The sequence below is a fragment of the Chlorocebus sabaeus genome, chromosome 11 (genome assembly GCF_047675955.1).
Source record: "Chlorocebus sabaeus isolate Y175 chromosome 11, mChlSab1.0.hap1, whole genome shotgun sequence".
NCBI lineage: Eukaryota > Metazoa > Chordata > Mammalia > Primates > Cercopithecidae > Chlorocebus > Chlorocebus sabaeus.
Window position 1 is genome coordinate 126,013,278 of NC_132914.1, and position 25,946 is coordinate 126,039,223.

At 45.5% G+C, this 25,946-nt stretch overlaps 1 protein-coding gene across 1 annotated transcript in view; it reads right to left on the reverse strand.

The window, feature by feature from the left end:
* Nucleotides 1-3,753: 3,753 nt before the first annotated feature.
* SLC15A4 (solute carrier family 15 member 4) overlaps nt 3,754-25,946 on the reverse strand; it is a 32,927-nt gene continuing 10,734 nt past the window's right edge. Inside the window, exons 3-8 of the mRNA XM_008005213.3 lie at nt 22,496-22,664; nt 21,947-22,024; nt 21,345-21,513; nt 12,014-12,169; nt 10,111-10,269; nt 3,754-4,893 (exon numbers count right to left, since the gene is read on the reverse strand). Of these exons, the coding sequence (XP_008003404.3) occupies nt 4,733-4,893; nt 10,111-10,269; nt 12,014-12,169; nt 21,345-21,513; nt 21,947-22,024; nt 22,496-22,664 (892 nt within the window). The 3' untranslated portion in view covers nt 3,754-4,732. The remainder of the gene's footprint in view (nt 4,894-10,110; nt 10,270-12,013; nt 12,170-21,344; nt 21,514-21,946; nt 22,025-22,495; nt 22,665-25,946) is intronic.

The window sequence follows — 25,946 nt, forward strand, 5'->3', positions numbered from 1 at the left end:
ACTCCATCTCAAAAAAAAAAAAAAAAAAAAAAAAATTCGCCACTTTACTCCGACGCCAGACTTTCAGGAAGAAGCTTATTTTCATTTCTCCGTTTTCTTAAAAGTGGAAACCGCCCTTGCCCTGCATTCCTCTTTTCTGTGAGTCCCTTGAGGGCGTCTCCTCTCTTCTCCAGCTGTCTGCAACCTGTCAGGACCCCACACAGAGCTCAGCTTGCCGGCAGGACCTGTGACAGCGTGGACCACCCCATCCTCTGGAAATGCTCCCTTCACTTGGCTTCCAAGACAACTCCTTAGCCTGGGAACCTCAGGTCCCTACACCATCAACATCCAGGCCCTCGCCGAGCTCACCCAAACTCAGGCGACAGGTGTCTACCCGCAGGTGGCTCCAAATGCATCCTTTCCAACCCCAATCACTGCAATCAGACGTGCAGAGCCGCTTTTGGACATCTGTCTGGAGAAGCCCTTTAAGCTTGAAAGAAGGGATTCGTGATTGACTTGAGAGTTCCAGAAAAGGATTAATATACCAATAGTTTTTATTTATTTTTTAGACGGAGTCTCCCTCTGTCACCTAGGCTGGAGTGCAGTGGTGTGATCTTGGCTCACGGCAATCTCCGCCTCCCGGGTTCAAGTGATTTTCCTACTTCAGCCTCCTGAGTAGCTGGGGTTACAGGCGCCCACCACCACGCCCGGCTCATTTTTTGTATTTTTAGTAGAGATGGGGTTTCACCATGTTGGCCAGACTGGTCTCAAACTCCTGACCCCAAGCAGTCTGCCCTGACAGAAGCTCTGATTGAGCAACAGGGAGATGTTAGGGACGGGTAAGGGAAGTTATGCAATGGACCCGCCCAACTTCAACTCCCACCATCAAAGCCCTAGAGGTCAAGGGGCTCATCCTGCGTTTCCGGGACATGCGGTGCGACCTGTCAGCCTCCTCAACTCCCTATGCATTCTGTGGCTGAATTCTGATGTCACTAGAGACACAGCCCGGCACAGAGACCGGCACAGAGACCAGCGCACAGGTTTCTGTTGCCGTCCTCACCACTGGGAGGCTGTGGCCAGGCCTACTCCCTGAACATCTGGGGGTGTCTGCTCATCTCATCTCGAGACATGCCTCTCACGACACATTGGTTTGGGATTAGGTCAAACAGAAAAAACAAGGTCCCTGGCATTGGGCTAGCTTCCTCTCCAAGCAGCCCTGTGACAACCTGAGCTTGCTTAGCTCCTTTGGAAACCAGCAAATGCTGAGTTTTCTTGTTACCATCCAGCTTTCCATCATTCGGCTGTTTCTTTCACCCTTTACATTCTGTACTTTTCATTTGCTTTAATAGATTCTCGTCCAACAAATCACTTGGTAGGCATTATCTCCTTTAAAAGGCCCTGTTTCCAAAAGAACAACATGTGACAATGAACATTTAAAAATATTTACTCAAGTGACTTCATTGAAAATCCCCGTAAGGTGTGTGGCGCGTGTTAATAACAGTGTATCACTTGGTGGCACAGCGACTTCCTATCACTGCGGCACTCGGCCCCTGCTTTATGTGCTTTTTTCCCCAGGTGATGGGACTTTGCACCAAGTGAAAGAATTGGTGATATTGAGGATCATCCATTTTTTATTACCTGGAATTCGGAAGTGATCAGGGTTTTGGACAGGCCTGGTGTGACTGTGAGATGCTGGGCTGTGGGGAAGTGTGATGTGGTGCTGTGCGCTCCCCAATCCTCCCGGAAGCAGCATCTCGGCCCCTGGGTGTGGGGGGCACGAGGCCGGCCCCAGGGACCCTGAACTTGCACAGCCCGTCAGCAAATTCAGGCAGGACGTGCGGTCGGTCTCACCCTGGGGTCACTGACCACAGGCCTGGTGGGTCCCTGTCAGTCTTAAGAACTTTTTCTCCACATCTGCCAGTGACACCGTGGAGAAATGAAAAGCCCTGTTCCGCCCAGCTTCCCCGAATAGAAAGTCGGGGCGAGCATCTTCACGTGGAGTGAGAAGACATTTGCTTCATGAGGCCAACGAAAGCCAGTTACACACACGCCAAAGCCTTCAGGGCAGACACATGTTTTGTGCTTATTTATTCAGTTACTGCTTCATGCTGTAGAGTGAACCTCATCAACTACTATCTAAATTCAGATGAAAACGTAAGAAGTTGTCTGATAAAAGAACAGGCTTTACTCTCACAGAACACTTCCGACGCCGGATGGGAAAGAGGCTTTCCTTCCCCGCTTCACACGATGCTCCGGGGACACCAGCATCCTAGAGTGTCCTGCAATACGCCCTGCCACCACCCACCTGGAGGCAGCATCAGGATCCCAGGGCTGAGGGCTCAGGTCCACGAGGCTGCCCCCACAGCAGATGCCAGGCGCAAGTAGTGGGCTGTCACCTACGCTTCTGACCGACGACAAAGCAGGGACTCCCTCTTCGGGTTCAGCTGATTTGCCAGAGCGGCTGTGAGCTCGGGAAACACTGTACTCCCGTGTGCCTGTTTATTATCAAGGCTGTGACGAGGACACGGAGGGACAGCAGGTGGAGCTGTGCAGGGTGAAGTGTGTGGGAAGGGGACCGGGAAGCCCCCGGGGTGTGCCACCCTCAGGGAACCCCCATGAGTTCAGCAACAAGGAAGTTCTCAGAGCCCCAGGCCTCTGGGGTTTTATGGAGGCTTCATTACGTAGTCAAGAATTCCTGGAGGTGGGGGAGGGGAGGGCTACGAGTCCCCCACCTCCTATCACCAGGCTGGCTCCCCAGGCAAGCAGCCCCCCTCCTGAGGCTGTCCAGGAGCCACCACAGATGGCCTCATTAGAACAAAAGATGCTCCCATCACCCAGGAAATTACAAAGGCCTTAGCAGCTCTAGGTCAGGAGCTGGGGTCAAGGGGTCAAACAGCAAATATGAAAATGCGGGCTTCTCCTAGTGCCCTATCTACAGGGGTTGTGGGAGTTCTGTCCCAGGGATTTAGGGCCCAGACCAAATCTGTTTCTTATCTCATCACGATATCACAGGCTGGTACCCTGATGACTCTCAACCCTTCAACTGACTTTCTGGAGAGAATTTCCCTCGTAACATCAAGGGTGCACCTAGCTAGGAGCGGGAGCTGGCGGGACAGGCGGACGGATGTGGCGGCTCCCTCGCTGTTCACACAGCCTGGGGCATCAGACGCACAACGCACAGGAGGAAGAGTTCGAGAGTTCTCCCAGCGCCACCTGCCTTTCCCCTTCGTGCAAAGGCCTCATGAAGAAAATCCGTTTGACACCATGGGTTACTTTTACATTTGATATATCCTGAAGACATGAATTCTGTCTCTGGAAAGTGGTATCCTTCCTAGCACAAGGCTTTTCAAAACCTGCCCCACTTGTTTCTAACCTGGGCTCACACCTCCGGCCCCTCTAAGATGCAGTGATACCATCAGTGTCATCTGTCTTCACTCTATTCTACCTCAATTGGTTGAAATTTCCTTATATTTTTCTGTAGTTCTTCTATACTTTGTATTACACAACGAACAACGTGAGGGTTTTTTGGTTTGTTTTTTGTCTTCTCCAAATGCTGAACAACTATCCTTCAATGCAGAGGAGGCTGCAGAATCAGCAGACGCCCCGGAGCATCCCAGGGCCGTGCAGCAGCGCCCTTCCCCACCCTCCCCTCAGTTCCCGACTCGGGAAGCTCTGTCTGTGCCTTCCATGCAGCGGGGAGGAATCCTCACGACACCCGTGAGCACACGCCACACCAACAGCGACCGAGGACGAACCACGCAAAGAACCAGCTCATGGATTTCGAATCTGAGATGCTTTTTATAATAAAGTTATGCCAAAAATACAGCAACAAATACAGAAAAATTATTAACAAACGTAGAAGCCCCAGATACATGTACAATAACAGTACAAAACTGTGACCAAACAGCTCAAGTTCACATTTAAAACTTCCAATTATTTTTCATTACACTATTTCTGTTTAGAAGAATGTTTTCCTTACATACAACCATGATCGGTCTTTAGTCCCAATCGTACCAAAATAAAGCTATACAGAAGTACTGACTAGGTAAGGTGGGAAATACCCTGTGAGTTGCTCTGTGGCTTGAGATGGGACACATGGTCTCAAATGACTCTTATGCAAGAAAAGTAATGTTGATGGTTTAAAAAGTAAGTACTTTTTGAAGCAGCAGATGAAATGTGTTTACTACCAGCCTAAATCAAAGAACATGGCAAGAGCAAGATTGTTCTTAGGAAGGAAACCATAAATATTGCATTTATGTAAAATCCTTGCAGCATCTGACCATGCTTTTATCTTAAAAAAAAAAAAAATTCCTCACTTTCCTCAGTATAAGTAGCAATTTATTAATTTTTTTTTTTACGGTGAGATCGCATGGCTATGGGAAGCAGGTGATACATTTGTTTAAGAAACTGGGATGCCGACTAACGTGTAGTTTCCCAAGACTTTGCAGTCTCCATTTGTGGGTTTTTGTCAAAAAGGGAACCCAGCTAGAGGATTCACAGAGACCCTGAATGACAAGCGACATACTCGAAATCTGCAGCTCTCCTCCTGGAGGGCCCAGCGTGCCAGGAGACACGCTGCAGTAAGGCACTTACCTAGCTCCTTTGGATAGAAGGAAAGAAGAAATCAATCCAGGCAACATGCAAGTTTCAGTGAAGGCAGAGTTTTATGGGAATTTTAAGTCTTGCCTGTTCTCAGTGCACCCGTCAGTTACTGACATGTCAGCCTCAGAAACCGCACATGGCCTCAGGAAGGTCAGGCCCTCCCACTGGCGGGCATGCCATTGGCTCTTGATCGCTGATGGTCTCGATGATGGTCATATTTCACAGAAATAATGAGGAAAAGCAGGAGGGTAGCTCCTTGAATAGCAGCCAGAAGAAAAAAGTAATAGTTCAAATAGCAGCCATTAATATTACCTGGAGAAAACAAAAGGAAAGCGGCAGGTAAGCTGCACTGCTACAGGTATTTTTCAAGACTTTACTATTCAATCTGGTTCCTACTAAGGTTTAACTGGAGTCATAAAAAAAGAAACAAATGTTTTCTCTGTAGTTCAAAATACACAAGTATCTTGCTTTCAAAACCACTGGAGAAGCTCCCTGAAGTTAGATACATCTCCAACGGGGGCTCCAGAGGTGGGCTCTCTTCAGCCCCCCACCTGTCCCTAGCAGCCCATCCTCTCTTTTGTAAGGTAAAAGGAGGAGGTTCCCTGAGGAAACTAGAGGAAAGGTAGCTCCCCAGCACTCAGGAAAATCCCTGGCGTGGCCTGCAGAGACACATGCGGTAGTGAAGGGGACAGTGTTGATGCAGAGTGTGCCTAAGGCCACGTGACAACGCTGCAAATCAGGAGCAAGGGGACACCTTCCAACCCAGCCTCCTGTGACCGCTAACCCCCCACACCAGAACACCTGGGCAAAGTAAAAAAATTACCTTCCTATGTTCTCGCCACCAGAAACAAGTGTTAGCCGGTCTGGTGTTATTTCCTTCCTGCCTTTTCTCAGGCAGTGTTCCTCCCTTCAACTACTTCAAGGGAACTTCCTCCAATTATAGTTATGATTGGCCTGGAACTGTATTGCTGAGGAAGGCAGACATGAAGGTAACAAACGAGCACCTGACTATCTCCTTGTCGAATCCCGAGGTGAACATCTTTCTAACTTGGCTACAGAACCTGTGCGCTTTGTGGCATCACAGATCACACTGTGACACAGCCTGAACATCGTGAACTCTGGATTCACTGCATGGGTCACTGATGGGAAACCACACACCCAACCCACCAGGGCCAGCAGCTGGGCAATGTGTCAAAGGATGAGATGAGCTGGTTTTTCAATGTCTTAAACATGTTCAGGTTTTAGCATCCTCAACCTGACACAAGCAGATACCTCTGCATACTTTAATACAAAGAGTTAGGGCTGGGCACGGTGGCTCACGCCTGTAATCCCAGCACTTTGGGAGGCCGAGACGGGCAGATCACGAGGTCAGGAGATCGAGACCATCCTGACTAACACGGTGAAACCCCATCTCTACTAAAATACAAAAAAAAAACCTAGCCGGGCGTGGTGGCGGGCACCTGTAGTCCCAGCTACTCGGGAGGCTGAGGCAGGAGAATGGCGTAAACCCGGGAGGCGGCGCTTGCAATGAGCCAAGATCGCGCCACTGCACTCCAACCTGGGTGACAGAGTGAGACTCCGTCTCAAAAAAATAAAATAAAATAAAATAAAATTCATCTGGGGGAAAAAAAAAAAAGAGTTAGCGTACACTGAATACCCAACCCAGTCCCAGGCACTATGGAGGCATTTTACATGCAACGTTTGCATCCCAAGCAGGCTGGACAGTGCAGAGGCTAAGGCCATGGGCCATGCAGCTCAAGTGATAAGGCTTGAATCCGGCCTCTGAGATCTCTGTGCTCAGTTTCCTCAACGGTAAAAGGAGCAGCGTTTCAGAAATCGGCACTCAAGAAGGAGCCTGGACACGGTGAGGGTGCCAGCACCATGCACTACAGTCATAATCCCCCTTTCACAGAGGTCTGGAACTGTCCACTCTGCAAACTGGCATCTCTCCATCAGAGACTGGAGTTTGGCCAGCACCGGCTAACATCACCACTCAATGTGGAGACATGGGAACGACGTGTGCAGAAAACGGCAGGACATTAGCTCATCATGACTGATCATCCAGGACACGTCCAGGCCAAGCCGAGTGTCGCCCTGTGCTCTCCACCACGGCTGCTCCTGCCACCATGGCCGTCCCTCTGTCTCCGTTCTACGTACATCACCTGCCACTGGCTGGAAAGCACTGCTGCATGTTTCTGCACAAGGTCACAGGTGCCTGTGGCCAGCAACATCACGAGGGAAGCGAGTGCTTTGGAATCGAGTTGCTCCATTTTCTGCTCCTCTTCAAAAACACTTTCTCATTTGTTTATTTTAAAAAGTGAGACTTCCTTTCTTCTGAAGATCTTTTTAAAGTTGGGTTATTCTGGCACTTCCTTTTTCTATCTGAACATATATCGCATGTTCAACAGTGCATTTACCAAATAAACACAATATAATATGCGTCGGGGCTGGGCGCAGTGGCTTATGACTATAATCCCAGCACTTTGGGAGGTCCAGGTGGGTGGATCAACTCAGGTCAGGAATTCAAGACCAGTCTGGCTAACATGATGAAACCCCGTCTCTACTAAAAATACAAAAAATTAGCCGGGCGTGGTGGCTGGCACCTGTAATCTCAGCTACCTGGGAGGCTGAGGCTGGAGAATCATCGCTTGACCCTGGGAGGTGAAAGGCTGCAGTGAGCCAAGATCATGCCATTGCACTCCAGCCCGGGCAACAAAAGTGAAACTCCATCTCGAAAATAAAACCCCACACATCTGTATGGTAAGATCTCACACATTTTTAAAGAATGCTCATTCACACCGATTAAAGAAGATAACAACTTCCTGTGTCTACTAGTAGATTTAGAAAGAGAGCTGCTAATATCCTGAATTCTACCAGACTAAACCTTAATTTTTTTTCAACAGATGTTTTACAATATTCATTCAGTCCTTACGACTTACCAGGCTCTGTCCTGGGCACTCAATGGAGATGAAAACCCCAGCTTCCTGGAGTCTGGCACTAGCTGTCACTGCTGTCCCAACACTGGCCTTTGACGCTACTGAGACGAGGTTGTCATCAAAATATCAATGACATCATTTTATGTGCCTATTTTGAAATACGAGTCTCCTCAAATGTACCAGTCACGGAAAACTTCCCAAGCTAAAGCTGGCAGGCCACGTGAACTGAGGGCTGCGCTGTCCTGCAGGAGCGGAAGTGCGGTCCGAGCCCGCAGGCAGACACACACCACACCTCATCAGAGTCTGTCTTAGGGTGGCATTACACAGGGTATTCGGAAATGCCTAAGTCTTCTGGGAGAAAACCTCCCGTGCATTCCTGGGCATCTTCACAGACAGAAGGATAATTACATAGGAAGACGGCAAACACTGGGGTTTTGACATTTGACAAGACAGACTCTTGGGCCCCCGGGGAACGAGCACATCTGTCCCGTAGGCTCACAGACAGGACAGGTATTCACAACAGCCCCACACTGCCAGCATCTGGGCACCCACCGACAGCGGCATGGATAAATGCCTTGTGACCGCTCATACGAAGGAGCAATACTCAGAAGTACAGGGCAGACACTCACAGATGGAAGTGCTAAGCGAAAGGAGACAGCCACAGTCCAGCACACGACAGGCCAGGGTAACCTGTGGGGGCCAATGCTGGAACAGCACAGGTTTACCTTCTGTGGGGGGCCGTAAACTAAGGAGAGATGCAAGGAGGGCTTCCAAAAGGGCCTCCACTGAGATCCAGGCTGCAAACACAGCAAGCTGCGCTTAAGATTACAGACCTTTACTATGGTATGTACGTTCTCCCCAGCTTAAATAACACTAATAAAAGGAGCCTGCTGGGAGGCAGGCAAGAAAAAACCAATGTAACAAAACTCTGGGGACTCTCCCTTCACAGTCCTGTGACTTTACAGAAAGCTATTTCCTGTGCCAGTCACGAGATGCTGAGGCAGGGCCCGGGATAAGGGTGGCACAGACACCCCTGGAACCTGGCCTGAGAGCTGCTGCTCCTTCCAAGGCCACACAAATTCAGGGAGAACTCTCTCTGAGGAGTGGGCTTCCTGTGGGTTTCCCACGTCACAGCCTTTATTTCTCCACCCAGGACGCCAAGGGCTGCTCGACAGATGAGCTCCAACTCTCCTTACTGGTGTGAACCAAGGAGGCTGCCATGTAGCCGAGGGGCACAGCCTGGGGGCTGCTGGCAAACACGCCTCCTTCATGGAACACTTTCCATTCTTGAAAACAACAGACAGATCCTGGCCCACCCCCAGCACACTCGTCCTGAGTGCACCAATGCAGGAAATCCACAACCAACCTGTCAGACAGAAATGATGAATGAAAGGTCAACTATGAGATATGAAATTAAAGAAAGAATGAGGATTAAATGACTAGAAAGCAACGAGAATGACCAGCCAATCCTTTATGACACATGTAAAGATAAAACACAAACCAAGAACCAGAATCTTCGTCTTCAGAGCTATGGACTTGGTCTTTCTTTGAAGTCTGTCTGTCCCATGTACCACAAGGGGATCTTACTCCTCGGGCTGTTCATCTTCAGGAGAAGGCAAGAATGAAATGCCAGCCCCAAATCTACTTGCCCTCTTCACAGCAAGCAGCCCTGAGCTGGCCACGGAGGTGGCACCCACAGCCAGAGAACATCGGTGACAAGTATCCAGGGGATATTGGTGGCTTGGAGTTCTGGGCCTTACATTAGGACTCCACAGGCCTACACTCGTGGAAGGACTCTGGGAATTCTGCAGTTTCTGCAGAAAAGTCCCTAAACGTTCATCAGATTCTCAAGGGGATTTGTAACCTACAAGTGGTTAAGTACTACCAGACCAGAGCAAATGCCACATGATTATACAAGAAAAAGTAACGAGGTTGTTTTCGTAGATAAAATATTTTTACAAAGGAAAAGAAAGAAGAAACCTTCAGCTGCTGGGTCCATTTAAAAGCATCGTAAACCTGAAGAAAACAAAACTCATCTTTTATGAGTGGTTCTGTTCAACACTCAAGTTGCCAACTACTGGTATTAACTGTAAAAACCCATTATCATTGATCACGAGTAATATGTTTATTTTTAAAAGTAACTTACTATCTAGCTTGTCTTTTTCATATCAGAAAAGGTACTGTCAGGAAAAGAAAATGAAAGTACACCACCAAGTGAAAGAAAGGGAAGCGTGGGGTGCAGATTCAGCTGCCTCATGAAGACTGTGCTGGACGGGGGTGGAGAAGGTGCCTGTCCGTCAAGGACATCCCCATAAGGAGCGGTGGGTGCAGCAGCTGCTCACCGGGCTGTGGTCAGGGCAGGCTTGGCCCCTGGGATGAGAAGAGAGACTCGCTTGTCTCTTGAAAACCGTTCATGACGTAAGGAAAAGAAGCGATGCAAGCAGCACAGCGCAGTGCTGTGGAAGGAGCGGCGGACAGGCAGCTCGGGACAGGCCATCCACGCGAAAACACCTCCGTTCACTCAACCATCTCCTGAGCGCCCACGCCTCCCCTCACTGGCTGTTTTCAAAAGGGACACGATGCTGGCTCTTACCAAAGTCTGTGTGGCTGCTCATCCATCCGATGGCTTTGATAGACACCAGCGCCAGCAGTCCAGAACCCACGAACGACCCAACGCCAGAGAAGAAAAAGAACAAGCCCATTATGGCACTCTGCATGGACTTGGGGGCGGCTGAGTACGCAAATTCCAGGCCTGAGGAAAGAAAAGGAAGGGTCGTTTTTGTGAAAGGGGCACCTTAACACATGGGATCAACGCTCTGGCCTAATATGGCAGAGGAAGCATGGGGTCTCCTAGGGACTGAGTCCTGCAGACAGGCACAACCTCTTTCCTTACTAGCGATCAAGAAATCAACGGCTACAGGCCAACTGTTCATTCTCCTAGCCATTAGGACAATTCCTAAAAAATTCAATGAGCAGAGATGGCCGGGCGCGGCGGCTCAAGCCTGTAATCCCAGCATTTTGGGAGGCTGAGACGGGTGGATCACGAGGTCAGGAGATGGAGACTATCCTGGCTAACACGGTGAAACCCCGTCTCCACTAAAAAATACAAAAAACTAGCCGGGTGAGTTGGCGGATGCCTGTAGTCCCAGCTACTCAGGAGGCTGAGGCAGGAGAATGGCGTAAACCCAGGAGGCGGAGCTTGCAGTGAGCTGAGATCCGGCCACTGCACTCCAGCCCGGGCGACAGAGCGAGACTCCGTCTCAAAAAAAAAAAAAAAAAAAAAAAAATTCAATGAGCAGAAAGTTAAACTCCTCGCTCTCAAGCTTAAAGGTAACATGTGATTTGTTGGCTCTCAGACTTTGGTGTTCCTTGAAGAGATTAAAGAAACAAATTTCCTATATTGTCAAGGAACGGGAGTTTGAAAACAAAGTACACACACTAAACTGGGAAATCTACATAAGGATTCTATTTCAAAGACAATACACTTTATCTTTTTTTTGTTGAGATGGAATTTTGCTCTTGTTGCCCAGGCTGGAGTGCAATGGCACAATCTTGGCTCACTGCAACCTCCACCTCCCTGGTTCAAGCGATTCTTCTGCCTCAGCCTCCCGACTAGCTGGGATTACAGGAGAGTGCCACTATGCCTGGCTAATTTTTTGTATTTTTAGTAGAGGCAGGGTTTCACCATGTTGGCCAGGCTGGTCTCGAACTCCTGACCTCAGGTGATCCACCTGCTTCGGACTCCCAAAGTGCTGGGATTATAGGTGTGAGCCACCGCAACAAGGGCAATATACTTCAAAACTATTTTGGCAGGCCCATCTATAAATTTAGATTTTTATAACTAGACACGGAGATTTGTAGTGTATTCTAAACAGAAGTCCATTCCATTGTGATTTATTCCCTTTACAAATTCGTTAGCCAATTCTGAATGAGTTTTCTAAAGTGAAAACCACCACTGACTACGACCCGCACATCCATCCACCTCTGCACATCCTCATTTTCTCTTCTCTCTCACTCTCAGCAGCCGGACAGATCTGCCCAGAATACCCTTGTTCAACCACCGCAGGATCTCGCTAATAGGAAAAGGGAGGCCTGTGAAAACACGTTTCTAAAAATTAGATCTGCTTATTTATGTACATCTAAATGAAGCGCACTGAGAGCTGTGAGCTCAGCCCAGCCACCATGGTGGCACGGCTGAGGGCTCCGCTGGGAACTATCCAACCACGACTGGTTTCTTCTTCTCTGTCCTGTGGCACTTATAGGGTAGTTAACAAACTTTCATGAAAATACTTTGCGATACTGTTTTTACACAAAGAAAGGAGAACCTCAGCACTGGTGTGTTTACTTAGCGATTCATATTCTAAACCACACACTGCCAAAAGCTACAGAAGTGTTGTGCTGTCCTCGTCTCAACATATTCCAACAACACAGTGAGAACGCCAGAGGGCTCATGCTTGTGCCTGGACTCAGACACCTCCGGCACTAAAGGTCCTTACCTGCGATACTTGCAAATATCTCGCTGATCCCAATCAGCACGTACTGCGGCACCTGCCACCACAGTGACAGATCGGCCGCATGGTACACGACGTTGCCAATGGTCTGATTAATGGTTTTCTCTTTAACAAGGTTCAGCCTTTTACTTTCCAAAATTCCTAGAATTCAAAAGTAGGTTAGTGTAATATTCATGTATTAACATTTAGAGTTAATCTAAAAATTTGGGGTGCAGCACACCAACATGGCACAAGTATACATACGTAACAAACCTGCACGTTATGCACATGTACCCTAGAACTTAAAGTATAATAATAATAAAAAAAATAAAAAATAATAAAAAAAAAATCTGATGTTTGCTACAAGACTTCATAGCGAACGTGATTCTGATGCATGAAAGGACCATGTCTAATCACAGCTTCCCCCAGGACTAACAGGCCCCCAGCCTTCAGCCTCCTAAGCAGGCTGAGTGGAGGTCATGCCATAGCACACCTATTTCACTTTGGCTTTTTACAGCATCTTATATAAAATCGGATGTCCAGTATGTTTCGTTTAATCCTCAAATATCTGGATTGCTCACCCATACCTCTTTTGTCTCTTACAAAGGGGAGTAGGAGAAAGTTAAATAGTCCTACTGTAGAATTAACAGTAGTGCTATTTCACCTAACGGCAGGTAATGTTGAAATGTTTTTCCAAATGTAGCGATAGATCGAAGGTGATCTATTTATTTATTATTGTAACAACAAATGATGATAATAATGATGATGATGATGATGATGTCAGTTTCCCTGCATAGGGTAGGCTTAATCTTTGCAACAAAGTAAGCTGACTTCACAAATGAACCTCTGCTCTCAGCAGCACTGAGATCTCACTGCAGGTGCAGGCTGAGTTACTGGTCACCTGTCAAGTGCAACAGAAAGACAAGAGAAAAACAAGCAAGGGCAGCAGCTGCTACTCTATAAACGAAAATCAACCAATGGAAATAAAGTGTAAAAGCATCTACTTGCAGGTCCAAGTCCTTAGGTTAAAGATAACACCAAGTTTTATAAAGAATTCTTATTGCAAATTAGGTCACAGGCCCTAATATTTAAAGTGTATGTAAACATTTTTAAAATGTGAGTATGAAGAAAGATCTGGTGAGAGGGCAATGGAATGAAAATATTAAAAATGTTCCTTCTAAAACCTGAGCATGAGAAAGGACCAGGATATGATTCACAGGGCGATGAGAAGACAAACTCTGGAATTTCCACCTCAAATCTCAACTGAAATGCCAAGCAAAGTGAAAACATTCTCTAGGATCAAGGTAGAGAGAGACCTTCCAGCCAACCCACAGTTTACTTCCATCAGAAAACCTGCAGCCCCGCCCTGGAAGAGTGTCAAGGGAAACCCAATCCTTCTACTCTGCCCTCCATGGGAGAAACATAAACGCAGACCCAGGCAAGGACAGCAAACTATTTAGAGCCCTTAGTTGCTCTGGAAAGGGGCATCTGAGGGCATCTTAATCAGGCAAGGCTGGTAGTGACAGTAGGGACTGTCCCCAAATGACAGCCTTCCTCCCCAACAGGGCAGCTGACAGCAACCATAGCTCTGCACCCCTAGCCCTGGCATCAGTGCCTTCAAACACCAAGAATGAACTGTGTGGCAATGGCCTCCCATGGACACCCAAGGTCCCCAGCTCCCGCCTGCTCCCCTGGGACCGTAGCTGACTGTAGCCACTCCTTGAATGGGAACAGAACCAATGCAACTCAAGCAGAAATTGAGATCTATTTTGGAAATAAACACGAAAGCTGAAAACCATTTTTCTCCTTCACAGGGAAGGAGAGCCTTAGGACGGCACACCAAAATGTCTGCAGGGGGCGGGACAAGCGAAGGTTGCTCATGTGGACAGTAAGTAGATTTTATAACCTGAATGGGAAAGATACTACTACTGCTACTGGCATAGTTCTACCAGATAACTTGTCTTACTAATCAAGAAAACACAGACTCTGAAGACTAAGGATGAAAAAGGTAACAAAGAAACTAAGAGGACGTTGGCTTACGAGAGACACAAATGATGAAATCAAGAATTAGGAGAAGAGAAAATGAGAAAACAAATAAGCCTGATTATCGGTGAGGCTGTTAGCAGAGAGATGAGTAGCGACAAAAGTGCACGCACAGCCGACACTGTGGAAACCAGGATTGGGACCGGAGCCCCCAGTCACGAGCGAGGCGGAGGCAGAGCCAATGGGGAAAGTGACCCTGTCTGGGAACAACTGAGAGCCCTGGAATGGCTGGGACAGGCGGACAAGCAGCACGGTTCAGGCTGAGTGACAGTGGCATGGCAAGGGGGCACCCAGTAAAAACAAGCATGTGATGCGACACTGGATAATCAACACAGCAGTCAGGATAAATGAGCCAGATCCTTCAGATAAAAGTCACCCACTTATATCAGTTCAAAAAACAGAAACAAAACTGAACATTACGGTTAATACACAGAACTAAAGCATAATATAACCCAAAGATTATAAATAAAGGAGGGGACAGGCCAGGATGTACCAGACAAGCAATCATAAAGGGAAGAGGTGACAAGAAAATACCAAGAAGAGAGAAAAAGAATCAAAAACCAACATAACCAGTAGGTGCCATGTACAAACTGCTCCTTGCGTGATGAGCCGCTTTTGTTGACTGATTCACAGACAGCACCTCATTTATTATTCACAGTAAGCCGGGGGAGAAATAACGCAAGCTCATTTGGAGATGAGGAGAATGAGACTTGGAGACAACTGGCAGAGCTGAGGCTTCACACCTGGCTCTCAACGATGCCACACGCGCTACCTTCCAACCCAACGGCTGTTTCACTACGGATGACACATCGTATCCACAGAGAAAACACAAATCATGAACTTTAATGCGAATTAAAATACCATCCAGCTGCTAGAATCTCACAGGAATACACTTCTTTTCGTCCTTGTCAGAACAAGTAGATGGAAAAAAAAAAAAATACAGCTTTGTTTGGCATACAGTTTACAAACTACAGACACAAATAGAAAGCCAGGCCGCAGACCGACTTCATGACAACAAATGATTCCTGAGGCCTACAACATGCCCGAGACGACTCGATGAATCGGACAGACACAAAGATCTGGGTCCTCGTGGAGCTCCGTTCTGACAGGCTGATGTTTCAAGCCCACATGGTGTCTCAGAAAGTGTTCGGACAGGACCTGTCTGTGCCTTCTGATTCACCACAGACCCACTGTGTTATTCTTGGACCATGCACTCATCCACATGGCTTCAGGCCCGCTGCCAGTGTTGGAGTTTAAGACTCCTGCTGTAAAACACCTAATTAATATCGTTGGTAGTATTACAATACATGAATCATCCTATTCACCTACAACACTTATACAGGGTGATATTTGGCCATAAAGGAAGCCTTGAAATCCCCAATGCAGGAATTATAAAAGCCATAATCTCTCCTGACTCAACAAAATTTGCCATCATTAGCAAAAGTATAAACAAAAACATCAATATTGTAAAACTTAAAAATTCTCTGAAATTAGTCTTAGATCAAAAAGAAAACCAAAACCAGTTTCAATATTCACAGAAAACAAGAGAACATTATAACAAATCAAAGCACACGAGAACTGACCAAAGCAGTAATAACACGCAAATTCATAGCCTTAAATTATCTTTTCATTATTAAATAGACTAGAATAAGTACAAGTGAATGAAAGCCAGGCACAGTGGCTCACGCCTGTAATCCCAGCACTTTGGGAGGCCAAGGTGGGCAGATCACAAGGTCAGGAGTTTGAGATCAGCCTGGCCAATATGGTGAAAGCCTGTCTCTACCCAAAATACAAAAATTAGCCAGGCATGGTGGCAGGCGCCTGTAATCCCAGCTACTGGAGAGGCTGAGGCAGGAGAATTGCTTGAACTCGGGAGGCGGAGGTTGCAGTGAGCCAAGATCGCGCCACTGCACTCCAGCCTGGGTGATGGGAGGGAGATCCTGCCTTGAAACTGAAAAAGTTATCAAATAAATTTCCTCTCAGAGAGGTAATGGACTCAAGATGACTTCAAGCTAGACAAATGCTTGGAACTCCTTGAGAACAGAAAGATAATTATTGTCCCCTTAAAATATTCTCCTGCCTACAGAGAAAAAGAGTACACCAACTCTTTTTAAGAAGCTATATCACTCCACCAAAACCTGCCAAAAACAACCACAGACCAAGGCCAATTCTAGATATAGCTGCACACGCGCTCAATGATACAGCAGCAGAGTCAGGTCAGATGATCAACATAAGCCTCTTTTAACAAACAGGGTTTGTTTTCTAAAACGGAGGAACAGTTAAATATCAGGAATCTAATACAATAATATAAATAAAATACATGAGAAGCCAAAGGTAGCCGGGGAGAGATGTAATTACCCTTGGATACCAAAAAAAAAAAAAAAAAATCCAACATTCATGCTGGCTAGATGTTTAATGTCACCACAAATACCTACTTTAACAGGCAATGATAAACTTTCAACTTAACTGTGAGCTAACAGTGGCAGTCCCATTAAAATCCAGGATGAGACTAACGGTGAATCAAAGAAAAAGAGAAAGAAAGAGAGATATAATTATTACAAAGACAGAAAAAGAAACTATATCATTTGAAGACAAAGAATGATCATTTGAAAACAGTTCACTGAAACTCACAGAATTTTATAAAATCCCATATATGAGGAACCAAAAATACATAAAGTAGTTAGGAATAAACCTAACATAAAAGATAGAGAACCTAAAGAAATGTATAAAACTTTCCAAGATTCCATAAACAAAATTATAGGGAATTTATTTATTTATTTTTTTTTTTGAGACGGAGTCTCACTCTGTCGCCCAGGCTGGAGTGCAGTGGCACGATCGATCTCGGCTCACTGCAACCTCCGCCTCCTGAGTTCAAGCGATTCTCATGCCTCAGCTTCCGAGTAGCTGGGATTAAAGGCATGCGCCACCATGCCCAGCTAATTTTTGTATTTTTAGTAGAGATGGGGTTTCAGCATGTTGGCCAGACTGGTCTCAAACTCCCAACCTCAGGTGATCTCACTCGCCTTGGTCTCTCAAGGGAAAATCTTTTAAATGGGGAAAAAAATCCATAAGCTAGGAGATAAAAATTTGAAATCCTTAAACAATCATGATCTATTATGTAACAACACAAAAAAGAAAAACCTATTAGAAAAATGTGTACAACACAAACTGTACACAGAATATAACCGTGTACAGTTATACTCCATGTGGATCCAGGTAAACCATGACCCAGCTAAGACGATACAGTTTGAAAGTTTTGGGAAAGAATCTTAGACATCACTAATAATATACGTCAAAACAATAATATACCATTTTTCAACCCTTCAGCTAAGAAAATATTAACAGAAAAAAAAAAAATCAGTACTGGCAAGGATGACAGAAAACAAGAATTCTCACACACTCCACTCCACCACTTTCAATCAGGTAAGTTACCCTCAGGAAACAGTAAGACAAGAGCATACGAGCTTAAGTAAAAGAGTGACAACATGGTCTTGTTTGAAATAAGAATAACCTGGAATCAAATGCCAATTAAGAAGAGTGCTGGTTTTTAAAAACGATATAACATTCAAAAACGGAATATGGTATAGTTGTTAGAAAGCACAATTTAAATGTGTAACTATTGATACGGGAAAATGGTAAGCACACAGAAAACAAAAACAGGTTCTAAACTGTGAGGAGTTCCACTTCTGTTTTAAAACAAGTAATTTAGCCATACCCAGAAAATGTTCTAGAAAGACACAAAAACAGCTGCAGTGGTCACCTCTGGATGGGGGGTTGTGGATGAACTGAAGCCTCCCTTTGGATCTATTTTTAATGACCATAAGTTGACTATATAATAACTTTTAAAAACTTGCTGTAGACCAGTGGTTTTCAACTCTTTTCTAACGAAAGCTCTGACCTTTTTCCCAGAGAAAGGTTCTCAGTTGATTCTGTCTCAATTTCAGGATGTGCATCCGTGCTCTGAAGCCCAGGAGTGACTCCTGCCCAGCAGTAGCTGTGGTGAACACAGTCCCAACGACACAGAAAGTGGGATGGAGCAGATCAACAGGCGGAGTGATCCAGGTGGACCACCACCCACCTGTGATGACGGAAGGGCCTACAACCTTCCCACAAGACAGTTCAGCTACATATACCACACGCCTTCGTGTCATACAATGACTACACTTCTTAGGATTTAAGAAGAAACATAAGTAAAAACATTTCACTATAATGATTACTAAAACAGTGCAAACTAGACGCAGCTGAATGTGTCACATGCAAGATTATTAATGACACATTAAGTGATTTTTATAAGCAGGTTACAGAGGACAGTATAAACATGTCACACATCATGTATTTTTATAATTTTTCCCATGTATTTACATAATGTTATTAGTGGATTTCCTTGGGTGGTGGAATCTTGAGAGTTTCTAACTGTGTCTGTGTGCGCGTATATTTTATGTATGCGTGTGTGTATTTTACGGCTTATATGTCTTTTGGTCCTCTTTTTGCCATTAATATGCATAATTTTTGTCATACTTTCATAGCTTTTTTACATTTGATTTTTCTTAATCAGGCTCCAATCAGCTTACACAACAGGATTCTGCTTTTGCAAAACCATAAAAGATGTATGTGTACAGACACACAAACCAGACAGACACCAAAATATCAGTAGCAAGCAGCTCTAAGGACATTACAGTGGATCTTTATTTTCTCCTTTATGATTCCAAGGTTTCCTCTTCTCCAATGCGCATCTTTTTACTCTTGTAATTTAATCACAGAAACACAATTTTTTAAGGGGAAAAATTAAATCTAACAAATTAACATACTTTTTTTCTTAAGCTGAGCAGAAGCCCCTTGGACCTGCCCAACTTGCATCTGAACATCTTTAGAGAAAAAGCGGCCTCCACCAGGTATGGCACTAAATGGAAGACCGTGATTTATTATGGGGGTAGGTGGTAAGCTACAAGCAAAATTAAGGTTCTTTCCCATGAAAATTTTGGTTTGCTATGATGGTTTCAAGTCTCTACTCAAAGACCATTAACGTCCCTAAATAATACTCACTAGAGCTGGGAGTAAAATCACATCAAACATGGGCAGGTGTTTTATTAAATTTAATAGACTGTACTCATGTCAAGTTACAAGACATATGTAACTCTTCCCAACTACCGGCAGGTAAAACTTCTTTCCAACACTGGGTCACCCGGGAAAGAAAGCCTTTTTCAGAACGCACACACGCTGCGAATTTTCCACTTCTGTGTCACCAATTCAGAGGCTCTGGTGCTGCTGCAGTCACACCAGGTCAGAGCCCATGCCTCACCACGGGCGCCAGCACTCAGTAAGAAGGCAAGCACTGTGCAGAGGCTGTCTGACTCTGGTCAGAAAGTGCTAGACTTGATCTATTGTGGATTTTGCTAGCACTTTTTTTTTCTTTTTTTTGAGATGGAGTCTCGCTCTGTCGCCAGGCTGGAGTGCAGTGGCGCAATCTCAGCTCACTGCAACCTCCGCCTCCCGGGTTCAAGTGATTCTCCTGCCTCAGTCTCCCGAGTAGCTGGGACTACAGGCGCCTGCCACCATGGCCAGCTAATTTTTGTACTTTTAGTAGAGACAGAGTTTCACCACATTGGTCAGCCTGGTCTCAAACTCCTGACCTTGTGATCCACCCGCCTTGGCCTCCCAAAGTACTGGGATGACAGGTGTGAGCCACCGTGCCCGGCCTGCTAGCGCTTTTTAAAGACAGGACTGAGGGAGCCCAATGGGGAAATCTCAACAGTGACTGGTCTGGCACTTGTATCCTGCACAAACACGTATAGAAACCACCAGAGTGGCCTGCATGGCTCTCAAGGCAGCCCACAGAAGTGATTCAGCCATTTATGAAACTGAAAGAGAGGATGTTAGGAAAGAAGCCCAAACCAAGTATTTACTGGAAAAGCCTCCAGAAACCAAGGAGATCTCCTTTCCCACAGGGAGGGAATGAGGACTTCCTTCCTTGGCATCAACCAGTGTGGTGATGGAGCACAGAGAAGGCACTCCAGCCCCAGGGGGAGAGAGGTCTGAGGCCAAAGCTGAGCCTGCGCGTTAGGGAGGTAGGACAGACAGGCAGACACAGTCTCCAGGGCAAAGACTTCCTGCAGACAGCCCTTCTGCGTGTGCACTCTGCTGAACTGCAGCCTGCAGCTAGAGCCCTGCGGTAATTCAGTTCTTCTCTGCCTATGCTTCTTTCCCCATGTGCCACAGCTCTGGAAGAGAAGCTGAATTATAAAGAAGGCACACAGCAAAACTTCACTCAGACACAACCTCACTTTAATTATCTATTTGAACAAAAGAAAATGCAATAGTCTTCTAAAATGTCCCAGTCTCTAGAATAGAGATTTCTTAAGCCCAGGGACTAATTTCTTTAAATCTATTAAGTACTATATCAATATGTTCAGTCTGGCAAAAGTAGGTGAAGGCTGCTATGAAGGCAGCATTGTTTGAGAATATTAAATTCCATTTCAGCAGTGCTTAACACTGAATTCCTCATAACAGCAGAAAATATACAGCTGGTTCAAGAATATCAACTTTTCTTATTATATAACTAAGCTGTTTTATCATTCAACAATTTTCAAATATTAATGAAGGGAGAACTCCAAAATAACTGAGAAAGTCAGCGATACCCAGCTTTATCAGCAAAGGATAAACAACTTATTTCAGCACATACAAATTATGAAAACAGAATGCAAACCCTCAAAAGGATAACTCTCCTCATCTGAGTTTAGAGACTTAGGCATTCGTTCTTATGAGGTTTATTTGTAGGGGGAGGAGATGCTGCCCATGAGCCTATAACAATCTAGAAACATTTTTGTCACCAGAAAAATGCACACAGAATTTTACATTAAAAATTCAAAGGACTCACAGACACCCTGACACTTGTTAATAAACCAAAGGTTAGTAATCTGAAGGTGGAATTCTCATCCTCGAGAATGATACAGTACCTTTAATTTACACAAATTCATCTGTTCAGCATTCAACAGCCTAATTCTAAACCAGAAGGTAGAGAAAAACCTCCCTTTAACTCAGTCCAAAAGTCTCTTTTCAGAGCAACCCATTGGTTTTAGTACCAGAAGAAAACTGACATATCCTTAGGAAAATAATCTTCAACTTATTTTAAAGTTTAAAATAAAGGATTAGTGCTGTGAAATAACTGATCCACATCCTCTTTCACAGACACGCACTTCCTGAACAACCTGGGGCATGGCCGGGCGTCAACCCTATGTTCTGAATCCACAGCTGCCGAAGTGGGGCCTGGGGAGGAACGGGGCAGAACGCCTCCTACCTGCAGCAAAGGCCGAGCACATGACAAAGAACATGCCCACGGCGATCCTCTTCAGGGAGGACGGGAGCAGGCCATTTCTTCTCAAAATGGGATCCACCAGTTTGTCCTTCACAGGGATGAGCAGGAGGATGAGCACAGCATCAAACATGGTCAGCCAGGCTGCAGGGAGCTGGGGTGAAACACGGGAGGAGGCGTTTACTCCCCGCAATACACCACTCATCTGGAGAACCAACATCTCAATGGGAGAAACGCATGTAAAGAACAGTTCCTCTCCACAAGGTACAACCTCTTCAGTTTAGGGACAACGGAACTGGGAAAAGCTTCCTTTCTAAATGAATCTGCATTTGCTTTTCTGTGCTTTGAGGGGAAAATAATCAGGTGAAAAATACTAAGTAACATTGAACTGATGTCAGTCAACCTAATCTAGTAAATGATACAACCAACAAAAAAATATTCTCTAAAATAAGTAAAAACTCTATTTCAATAACAAAGGTTTTTGTTGGTGCTGTTAACATTTATAAGACATTTACAGTTGGTAGAAGGAATTCATTTATTATATAAGCCCAAAATGACAATTTTGAGATCATTACAATTGTTCTTACCGTGTGAGGAGTGGTTGTAATATTTGAAATTTCTGGAATCCTCAAATGAAGACTCTGTAAAACATACGTTGTCTGCATCTAGGTATAAAAAACAGTATCATTATATGTGAACCAACTGTGCCCTCAAACACTCTAAGCATCCTGCCCCTCCCCTAAACTAGGCTCTGAGATGCGACAGTAGTGACTCCCAGAAACAGACAACGGCTCAAGTTTGAAAACAGACAGGTCAATGATTTGGTCACTGTAAAGTCCTCTGGAGATCAATTTTGAAAAAGAACAGCCAGTTATCCAAAGGAGAAATTACATTAACAAGAGGGGCCTGGAAAAACCAGAAGCATACCTGTTCTCAGCTTCTTTTTCAGAGAGGCTTTAAACATAGTTAAAGCAGCCAAAATGACTCCATAACTAAAACCAAAAATGCCAGGATTCTGTAGACTCACGGAAAAAAAAATAACCTAGTCCTAACTACTTTAAACATGGCCAAAACAAGTGCTAGGCTAAGACTTCATAGGAAGATAAAGGAAATTAAACCTGTTTGTCACCACTCACTTGGAAATACACTGTCCAGTAAGGTATCAAAGCCAAGAAAACAGGGACAATCTTGACCAGAGCTTTCACATCTTCCACTTTCTCTTCTGTAAATGGCCCTCCATGAGACATCTTACATGAATCAAACAGACTTTGTTTAGAAGATTGCTGAAAGACTCCAATGCCTTCACTTTGGGAAATAAAATGAAGGAATTAGTTTTCTTCCCCTCCCAGCAATCAATTATTTGGTCACAAATTAAGTTTGGAGGTAAGAAACCAGCTCACTGTATCAAATCTGCTTCAACTCATTCCATCACTTACTAATTGTACACACCCAACACAGCTACCTGAATTATTTCTAAATGTCACAGAATGTACTGAAACAGCTGACAAAGGGACTTTCTAGTCAAAGTGCAATTGGGCTACTGTAATTCTAGCGTGGCCGGAAGATCTGTGATGACAGTCTGAACCATGGCTGAGCTCAGCCCCAGTGCAGCTGCCGGCTCAGCAGTCTCCGCGTGGGGAGAGTCTGCAGCTCCACCGACACTGGGAAGGACATCAGCTACGTCACTGGATAGCATATGAAAAACTGCACTGGATTGTGTGAATTTTTAATCAGCTAATTTATCAAACATCAAGACCTGACGGCCAATACCAATGCTGTGAATAAAACCCTGCTGGTTTAAACTGAGTCACTGGCAGGACAGAGGCAGGGTTCTATTCTCGGAGGAAAGCTGTCAGCTCTTGGGTTAAGGAAGAGCTGAGGGGGAGGGCAGTGCTGGTGGTGATGACAGGAGGATGTCCCTGGCTCTGTCCCAGGACAGCAGGAAATGGGGAGTGCCCAGTGCACCGCGTCCCTACGTCCTCCCTCATTAACCATGTGGTGTTAAAACTCTTCAGGACCCCATTGCACAGAGGAAGATGCCTGGGCACAGAGAGTGAGAAGGCTGCCTGAGGTATGGCCAGGACTTGGACCCAGGCAGTCTTGGCTTTACAGCCTGAGGCCCTGACCCTGCAGGACACCACTACCCCTCCACTCCCTGCCATTGCCCTCATATCTGCGGGTCATAGCAGGAACGTGGACCTGGCATTCCCAGGTACTTGTACTAACGAGTTTCACTTACTCCCTCTGGGCCCGCTTCATTATTTAGAAGATGAACAGGCCCCATGAGACAGCTCCGCACTCTCTCCCAGCGCCAAAACACTCTAATGGGGAACAGGCACCAAGGACCTCAGGGGTAAAATGGGAAAACAAAGTGCACACTTTTCTCTAAAGCCAAGAAGTACCAGGAGAGAGTTAGACTGTGTTTAACTGTGGGAAGCCAACAGAAATGGCACCTGTCAGTTTTCTAGTTTATTAACTCAAGTCCCATTTTACTATGGTGCCAGTATTTTAAATTCTTTATCTTATAAAGCCAACATTTTAAGTCTGGACATTCAGAGTGGGGAAAAATAAAAGCGCTGAAAACTATAACTTAATATTTTAGCCAAATTTTGGACAAGAAAACTAAGTTCGATTCAACAAATACTGATTGAGTACCTGCTGCAGGTCTTGCATTGCTCTACCTGGGGGCTAAAGGAGAGAGCTCCTGTCCTTACGGACTTAGTCTAGTGGGGGAAAATAATCAGAAACAAAAACACCCAAAAGTGAAAATAAATTCCAAAGACATTATAAATACTTTCACTTGAAAACATTAACTTCTTCAAGTACTACTTTTTTTCATAAAGGAAATTAAAAGTCCTTTTGTACCTAATACAGATACTATCAGTGGTTTACCACATGATATTAAATAAGTTTCACTAAAAACATTTAAACAACAAACAACAAATTCATTTTCACACAAAGCATTATTCACATAGGTTACTGGTTATATTTAGCTTTACATAATTAAAATATTTAAAAGCTGTGAAATCAATATGCATCTGAAGTTTTACTGGGCTATACATATTGTTAGGTGCACTATTTTGCAACACACAAGGGTCCAACATGAAGCCATGGGCACAAGTGACACCCGAACACCCACAAGAGCCCTCTGCTCCTCCCCACAAAAGGTGACAAGCTCGTTTCAGGACGCCTGTGCCCAAGTCTCTGTGAAGGCCACACGTACGTGTTTGTATTCTCCAGGAAGAGAGTCCACTGGTTCTCACGGATTCCCAAAGAAGTATGTATCTCAAAAAGCTGTAGAACCATTTCTACCCTGGCCTGATGAATTGAACAAATGTGCCTTCATTTCTCATTTAATAGCGAGTACTGCATTATCTTCAAGACACAGATCGCCCTGGACGGAAACTGAGATTGGGCCAGATGAAACTAAGTGTCACGACTGTAAAATGCTGGGTATGTCATGCTTCCTCAGGCGTTGGAGGCCCAACTTTTTTAAGGCACCCTCGTCACAGTGGTCACCACTGACAGGGCCCTTATCGTGTGCCTGGCACCCTGCTGAGGGCCTTGCACACATCACCATGCTCAGGCCTCATAGTGATGCCATGAGATGAATCCATCTCTGCTGTACAAAAAGGAAAGCTGGGCTTCACAAGACCAGTAACCTGCCCAAGGTTACAGAGCCAGTTCATACAAACAGCAGAATCTGAGAATTCCTCAGACCACCAACTTTTCTGTAAGCTAACCCCTGCTTTTTCCCCTTATTTTTGCCCAAGAAGACTTTCAAAGACAATCCTAAGAGGAAATTAGTTTCCTAAGTAAAAGTAACTCCAAACCCACTCCATGCTGCCATTTGTGCATTAAAACCCAAGTATGTCCACAAAACAATGCTGTTCTCTTGCAGAAATGTCTATGGGCTACCACCCACACCGATACTAAAACTTGAAGGGTTGTTCCTGAAAAAGACTTCTAGGATCTGAAACACTGCTTTTGTCTAATCAAATAAGGCCCTGGCAAAAGACTAGTGTCAGCTAAGACGGGGCTACTTAAAATTTTTTTTTTTTTTTTTTTTTTGAGACAGGGTCTCATTTTGTCACCCAGGCTGGAGTGCGGTGTGCAATCATGGCTCACTGCAGCCTTGACCTGACCTGCTGGGCTCACGTGATGCTCCCACCTCAGCCTCCTGTACTTTAATTACTAAAAATTCTTCAGTGTGGTCCCACCATTTGCAGTTTTGAATTATGTGTCTGAATGCCACAATGACCCGCCAGCATTTCCAACAGGTCATCTAGACTGGTGAGATCTGCCATGACTCCACACAGGGACAGCTGGAGAAACCAGAGATGTTCAGGAGCAAAGAAGTAGGCGCACAGGGCCATTTTGGTGCAGTTTCAATCTACCACGTGGAAGGAATATTAGACACACTGGCTATGGCTCCAAGCGCATCAGTAAGACAAACACAGACAAGCCGGAGGGAGGCAGATGTGTGAGTGGGCCTACAGAAGAAGGTCCAGCAACCCGTGCCGTGCCACAGCGGGCTGCATGGCTCGGAGACACAGGACACTCCGATGGCTGAGTCATCAGCCTCCC